This window comes from Linepithema humile, chromosome 7 (assembly GCF_040581485.1).
Source record: "Linepithema humile isolate Giens D197 chromosome 7, Lhum_UNIL_v1.0, whole genome shotgun sequence".
Classification (NCBI taxonomy): domain Eukaryota; kingdom Metazoa; phylum Arthropoda; class Insecta; order Hymenoptera; family Formicidae; genus Linepithema; species Linepithema humile.
In genome coordinates, this window is record NC_090134.1 from 15,303,478 (window position 1) to 15,311,337 (window position 7,860).

The window sequence follows — 7,860 nt, forward strand, 5'->3', positions numbered from 1 at the left end:
GGCTATTGCGTCAGTTCATACGTAGGAACCACGCCTCCAATGAATATTTCTTATCTGCCCAATGTACTTTCTTGGAGAGAATGAGCTCAAGCGCTTCTTATTATTAAACAACGCGCGTGCTTTCCGCTTATCAGTCGCGGAGGGAGCGCGCGATATCACATGTTTTTAATGCCCCGTTCAAACGCGCGCGAGCTTGTGCCCTGACGCAATTTTTCCTCCCCTTTTCTTGTAATGTCGTATGAATTGCGACTCCTCCTCGTAACATAAAATCAACTTGCATCCCCACCATCGTCGTCATTAAAAACGGCCGGCAAGTAGCGGGATTGAGTAGGAGAAGGAGAAATATATGAGCCTTAGAGCGAGCATTGTTCCCTCTCTCTTATTTGCCCTCTATCTATTTAACTATCTCTCTCGGTCTCCCTTTCTGTTTCCTTCGTGAATCGCTGATAAACAAAATATTAACCGATGCTTAATTCGAACATGTAGTATTCGTGATCGAGCGACCGAACTGGGCAATAAGTGAACGAGCGAAACGAAAAGAAGAACGAGTTTCGTCAGAATAAACGTCTCCATTTTTTCTTTATTCGTACTGTATTACGATCCGAATTTCCGTATGATCTGTGCGTGATTTATGAAAGATAGGCAGTGTAGCCTGCTTTTTCAGTTTCCGATTGTCTATATTTTATTTCTTTTCATCAACCACCTTTTTATCAGCGATACTTGAACAGACAGTGACTCAGATATTGTTATCTGCGTTTTTTCCGTTTTTCCGGATGTAAAGACCTTTCGAAAGAATTTTCAAAATCGACGTTTACATAAAAAACAGGAGACTGAGCGTAGAATGAGCTGCGCGGATAAACACGGCAACGCAAACAAACAGTAAACATCGTGTATTCTTTGTTAATTCAGTTTTTATAACCGGCAATTATTCAACCCAACATGGTTCATCTACGGCGTAAGGTGAGTTTTCGACGAAGCCGTTAAAATATGAGAAGAGAAATCATATCGTACCTCCGGAAGAAAAGTGACGCAAGTCGAAATTTTTCGAATTTCGTATTATGCGAATTGTGTTCTATCAATTTTTAATCAGAAATAGTGATATAAATTGAATTCAAATACTTCTCCCATGAGTCCGCTATGTTTAATACAGCCGCAAATAATTAATTTTAAAATTATTGTTTAATTAAGCATAGACATGTGAAATTATTTTCCGTAAAATCAAGCTTGCTTCAGACGATTTATAATTTGCGATAGAATTTGAGATAAAAATGTATTCATAATAATTGATGTAAAAGGCTCTAGTGATTGACAAAATCAAATAATTCAAAAACGTAAAACGGAAGTTAAAATACTTCTTCTACATCTCACTAACTATGTAATTTACCGCGAGCGATTCTTTCGTTTTTATTTTTATTTTTGTACACTGAAGAAGACCTGATGCCAGGCAGAAACGTTTGTAACGTAAATAATTTTAAAAGAATACAAAGTAACCTTCGCACGACGAATCTGTATTGTGGCTCTTTACGCTTTTTTTGAACTTATTTGTATTCATAATATTATTAATAGAAAATATTAACGCAATTGCTTCTTTCCTCCTAAACAATTTAATATTTTTGACTTGTATCACTCTTCTTACGGAGATGCAATATGAAAAACTAAGAGCGTAATTCTTCTTCTAATGCAATACGACACATTGTTTCATGCCAAAAATTTGCGAAATTTGAAATATCGATCGGAATGAAATAAACATCAAGCTTTTTCATTAGTTTTTAAATTTATGTTAAAACATGTTAAAACATGTTAAAAAATGTTTGATTAAGAAATATAATTTCAGTAAAAAGGTATATGACAATCAATGATTCATGCATGAAGCCGCATAATAAAATAATGCGACACAGCTAGCAGCAGATCGCAGAAAAAATTATCGCGCATTTCACAATTTATATATTTTTATATATATATACGTATTTTTAAAAATTAAAAATAGTAAAAAAAATGTACACAAACCGAAGATAAAGATGCTGGAAAATTGAATGCTGCTTATAACGTCCGATAAGTGAATAAAAAAGATTTCGATTTTTGTTCATTCTTTGATGTATAGCTAAATGTAATAATATATAACTAATTAATTATTCTATTTTAAAATATTTGTTATCATAATTTGTATATATCACATACAATTTAAATTATTACGATTTTAATGTGCGTCGAAATTATGTTTACACACCGTACATTTTACATGTACATACGGTAACGCAAGTCTTTCTTTTAATAACTATTGAATTATTAATTTAATAGTTGATTTACGATATACCCACACGGAATATAATATGCAATGGACGTCCGTATAATCCCCATAACTCCATACTACATCTATCTCTACGATGGATATTAGATAGGTTTCTATTAGAAATCCATATTATTTCCATAATAAATGACGATATAAATCCATCATAAATGTCTATTAGACATCTGTTATCGATGTTTGATAGAAGTATTAGTATCCATAGTAACAAATATTGTTAGGGCGTCGATGTCAAACGTTTCGGCTGATCTTTCAGCCATCTTCAGTGCTAACGTTACAAATCTGTTTAGTAGAAAGATTGTGGTTTCAATTCGTCATTAATAAAATTATTTGGAAGTAAAGTCACAAATGTAATTGCAAGATAGTCTTGTTTATGTAGGTGTTTATGTAGGTGTTTAACAGAATGTCACCATGTTCTCGACTATCTCATAGTTGTGACGTTCTGTTAACATCTACATAAACAAGACTATTTCGCAATCATATTTGTGACTTTACTTCCAAATAATTTTATTAATGACGAATTGAAACTACAATCCATCAAAGCTCTATGAAATATCTATGGAACATCTATGATTGCTCCATATGATATCTATGAATATATTTAATGGATGGAGGTATGTAATGCAGAACTGTCGATGTCTAGTAGACATCTATAGGAGATTACATAGATATCTAATAGAGGTTTCGAATCTCCATGATGGACATCTAGTGGATATCCATTAGAAGTTTTTGTTCTGAGTGGGTAATGTGCATTATAAAATATAAATATCCTTAAAAAATATATTAATAAAAAATAAAAATTTCCGTAAGTTTATCGGTAATTCAAATTTCTTTTAAAATATAACAATAATTACACGTTGTAAACAACGAATTATTCTAAACGAATTGCTTTCTACAAATTATCTTTAAAATATACAAATTTGTTCGGTATGTATAACCATTTATAATCAAACGGCGCAATAACGAATTAATAAGCGAATTAATAAGAGATATGCTAATTGCATTTTCACACAAGTGACATGCAGCAATACACGTGCTTTTTCACGAATTAACCTAACCCGAGCTAAATTCTAACCCAACCTAATCCAAACACATACGACGAGAGCTCTATGCATATTGGAATGAGCCTTGAAGGAGTGAGTTAGTCTCACTCTCTCTCTGCTGAGTGGGGACGCCTATCTCATATCCGCTTCGTTTTCAATATCCCCACCATACGCAGTAATAAAAAGTAGAAGAAAGACAAACGTCCCCGCCTACTATTGCTCTCCTTCGGCCGGAAATTACACCTTGATTCTTATGAAAAGGCCTATTCCATTATATAATAGAACTCAATGGAGAAGACTCATTGTTGACTCATTGAGCTATGTAACATATTGGAGTGAGTCTTTCCCTTAAGAACTAATGTTTGCGGTCTAAAGATAATGGTAGGCGAAGACGTTTGTCTTTTTTCTTACGTTTACGTGTATGGTGGGGGATATTAAAACGAAGACGGACACGAAACGTCCCCGTCCATGTAGCTCTCTCTTTTCGACAGTGACTCATCCCCACCCTTTCAAGGCTCGCTCCGATATGTTAGATAGCTCACTGGTTTGACTGCACTTCTTGCATCAGCTGCGTTTAAAGTAATACAGATATATATTTTTCCGAAAAAAGAAAAAAAAAGAGATAAAAGTGTAGGAAAGCAAATAAAATCAAGAAATCTATATTTACATTAAGAGTTATATGTATTCGTTTCTGATGAATGGCGTTGAACGCAACACGCGGATTACACGTGCCACTGATATAACGCTACTATTCTCTTCTAAATATATTGTTGATAAATCATCAATTAACGTACTTAGAATTGCGTAAAAGCATTTCTAATTTTCGTAATCATTTACGCATTTTACAAATATTGATGTGTTACGGTTATCTCTTCATTACGTAATAAATCATCGAATACCGGTAAATACATAGATCGTAATACTGTTTTGTCAGAATAAATATTAACATCCATTAGAATGGATTCATTCAAAATTCTTAACGAAAATAAGATCGTGCGGACAGATAGAGTAGTCAGACAACAACTTTATATTTTTAAACGATTCGTCAAACGATGAAGCAAATAATTTTTAGTTATCTATGCCGATATATATGGAAAATTCTAATACTGTTTCTTTTTTGATCAATGTTCTTGTGATTCGATCCTATAAGAAATAATTATTAGTGAAAACATGACACGTTTTAAACACGAGGTGGGTCAATGGAGATTTCAGTCTTTCAAATATTCTCTTAAAAATATGCATTTATTTATTTCAGTTAGAAATAAATGTATATTTCTCTGTTTTAGATTTTATCCTATGGAAATCTGATTAATCAGCTACAACAGAACGTAAGATGGAACTCTTCTTTAAAAACTAAAGACAAGAATTCTATACAACCACTGCGTTCCTTTAAGGTATTTTATTGTGGTACTAATTTTTTATATAAGTAGTTAAATGAGAAACTAAAAAACAATTTTTATATTTTTGCAGTATGCAGACTTATCTGTACGTTTGGCTGGGCCAAATCAATTAAATCCTAAACCTGACGTTAATAAACTCTCATTCGGTAAATATTTTACTGATCACATGCTCAAAATAAATTATTATGAAGGTATAAATGGTTGGCAGACACCAGAAATTATGGCTTTTGAAAATATAGTTCTTCATCCAGCAGCAAAAGTACTTCATTATGCTGTGGAGGTATATATAATTTTATATTTTATTATTAGATAAAATTGAAAATGGATTAAAAAAATTTCTTTGTTCATTAGTCAATACTTAATATGTTATCATTAACACATATCTTTTACATTTTTGTGGAAAAATATTGCTTATTTGATTCTAAATAATTTGCTCTTTTGCAATTGCGTATAATATATGATTTAATACTGCTTATATCAATAATATTGTTGATTTTATAACCTGGTTAATACAATCTTGAATGATTCATGATCAATCTTCTACTATAAGTTGTACAAATGAAGCTGATAAGCTTTCTTTTATCAGATTAAGTTACATGAAGAAATTTTATCTTTTACCAAAAATATTTTAAGCGATAATCCAAGTTCTTAAAGGTTTTATTATTATTCTGAGAAATCAAAATGTGTCAATACCAAAATATATAAAATATATTTTAAAATAGTTTTAGATATCAGAGATTATTAGACTTGTATACTGACATTATGGAGCTAGAAATTCTTATTATGTGCTTTAGTTTGGCAGTAATAATACATATGTCAATTTTTTCTTAGTTGTTTGAAGGTATGAAAGCTTATAGAGGTGTTGATGGCAAAATAAGATTATTTAGACCAGAGCTAAATATGGAGAGAATGAATAATTCAGCAATAAAAGTTGGTCTACCTCCCTTCAGAGGAGAAGAATTAATTAAGTGCATTTGCAGATTGATTAGTATAGATCAAGAATGGGTTCCACACTCTACTGCCTCTAGTCTTTATATTCGTCCTACGCTTATAGGCATTGATGTGAGTACTACTTTGTTATTAAGAATTTAAGTTATCAAAAATTTATATCTTGTTATTTCTTATTTGACTAAAACTTGCGCCATACTTCACAATACATGACGCGATAAACAGCTGTTTATACGTTAAATCACATAAACATAAAAGAGAAACAGAATTGGTATCACTTATGTCACAGATGTCATCAATATAACTATAAGAGTATTGTATATATCAGACACGTTTTCTCAACCTCATGATACTTGATATAATAATACTTGATAAATTCATTTATAGTCTTTTGTTGAATATCAGATGCTACATGAGAAATAAATACATGGCACGTGCCTTTACAATTGTGTTTTTTGAACATAGTTTTGATTTATCATGTGCAAATTTAAAGTTTTTAATTTTTTTCATATATTTGATATAAATTAATGTGTAAAACATAATTTGTCTTTATTATTTTTAATTAAAATATTTTTAATTATGAAGTGTAACATTGATTTAACATGAATAAAATTTGAAAAACATCTTATCTAATTTTTACTTTATGCCGACATAATAAGTTCTGTCTTGGAATATTTGTTGGACCTCAAGCTGATAAGATGACATTCAGAGAAATTCTTTCTTCTTTCGTTATCTGCTGTACATTAATGAGTTTACTAAAGTAATTTCGTAACTAGTAATATTGATGCTGATGCAATAAATTTCTATAATGCCGCAATAATCTTATACAAAACTCGTACTTTCTAAAAAAATTAATAACAAAAATAAATTATATTAATAAAAGAGTTACTTATTTTATAAAATAAGACATATATAAATAAATATAAATTTCATCTGCAAAATGCATAAAAAAATCTTTACGTTTTAATAAGAATTTTTTATAAATTAATTTAATTTAATTTTTTTTTTATTTAGCCCACACTTGGAGTGGTAACTTCCGATTCAGCTTTATTATACGTAATCATGTCTCCAGTCGGAAATTACTTTAAAAGTTCGGGACAGCAAGCCGGGATTTCCCTGCTTGCAGATCCCAGATATACAAGAGCATGGCCTGGTGGTAGTGGCGACGTTAAATTAGGCAGTAATTATGGACCTACGATACAAGTGCAACAGGAAGCCATTGAAAAAGGCTTGCAGCAAGTACTATGGCTATACGGAGAAAACCACGAACTCACAGAAATTGGTACCATGAACGTTTTTGTAGTTTATATAAATGATAATGGAGGTAAGAAGCATTCTTTGGTCAATTTTCAGTTATAAAATATTGATCTGTGATCAAAATCGTCTTAAGGGCGAATTGTTTAATAATATAATCCTATTAATTATCACCATTCTTATTTTTCACAGAGAAAGAACTGCTCACCCCACCTTTAAATGGCTTAATTTTACCCGGAATTGTGAGGAACTCGCTTCTAAGTATAGCAAAGCAATGGAATCAATTCAAAGTTTCGGAGAGGTCTATCACAATGAGTGAGATTATGCGATTACTGTCAGAAAACAGGGTAAGATTTATGCATATGCAATTTATCATTTTCTTAAATACCTAACAACCTATTGTCACAATCAATTTTTCTGACCGTAGCTGTTGGAAATATTTGGAGCGGGTACAGCATGCGTGGTCAGTCCTGTATCTTATATTGACTTCATGGATCAAGAATTGCACATACCAACAACAAAACAATCTGAGCCAGTTTATCAAATGCTCAGAAAATATTTACTGGACATACAGTATGGTGTTATATCTGACCATCCATGGTGTATAGTCATCGAGTGAAATAAGTGATAGAAGATTCTCGTCATATTGAACGTTGTACGATTCTTTTAGTGATCTGCGGATTGACTTAAATTAATATTTATTTATATGCACGATAGCTTCTAAGATAAAAGTGTGTTAAAAAGCATTATGCAATATTTAGAAACTGTACTATTTTTAGAATTCTTCGTTTGACTTTCTTTTAGATAAAAACATCCTGTCTTTTTCTATAACAACATTTTACGCAATGTGCCAATTTTTATTATTAATATTGACTGATATATAATTGAAGCGTATACACAAATCTAATTG

General features: G+C 31.3%; 1 protein-coding gene across 3 annotated transcripts; it reads left to right on the forward strand.

Annotated features, from left to right (window-relative positions):
* Positions 1-436: 436 nt before the first annotated feature.
* Bcat (Branched chain amino acid transaminase) lies at positions 437-7,629 on the forward strand. Of its 3 annotated transcripts, XM_067358571.1 has the most exons (8): positions 3,944-4,249; positions 4,499-4,539; positions 4,635-4,742; positions 4,819-5,028; positions 5,580-5,810; positions 6,711-7,020; positions 7,143-7,297; positions 7,378-7,629. In XM_067358571.1, the coding sequence occupies exons 2-8, from the start codon at positions 4,519-4,521 to the stop codon at positions 7,567-7,569; spliced, it is 1,227 nt and encodes a 408-aa protein (XP_067214672.1). In that variant the 5' UTR covers positions 3,944-4,249; positions 4,499-4,518; the 3' UTR covers positions 7,570-7,629. The 3 variants fall into 3 exon arrangements, with proteins under 3 accessions (XP_012225866.1, XP_067214672.1, XP_067214671.1); XM_012370443.2 differs by lacking the exons at positions 3,944-4,249; positions 4,499-4,539 and adding an exon at positions 437-960; XM_067358570.1 differs by having other exon boundaries at positions 3,944-4,539.
* Positions 7,630-7,860: the final 231 nt, after the last annotated feature.

Bases quoted from the DNA above. Each gene is read 5' to 3' on its own strand.
- Bcat (XM_012370443.2), top strand. From the start codon at position 940: ATGGTTCATCTACGGCGTAAG. The intron at 961-4,634 runs GTGAGTTTTCGA...TCTCTGTTTTAG, and splicing joins TGGTTCATCTACGGCGTAAG to ATTTTATCCTATGGAAATCT. The intron at 7,298-7,377 runs GTAAGATTTATG...TTCTGACCGTAG, and splicing joins GATTACTGTCAGAAAACAGG to CTGTTGGAAATATTTGGAGC.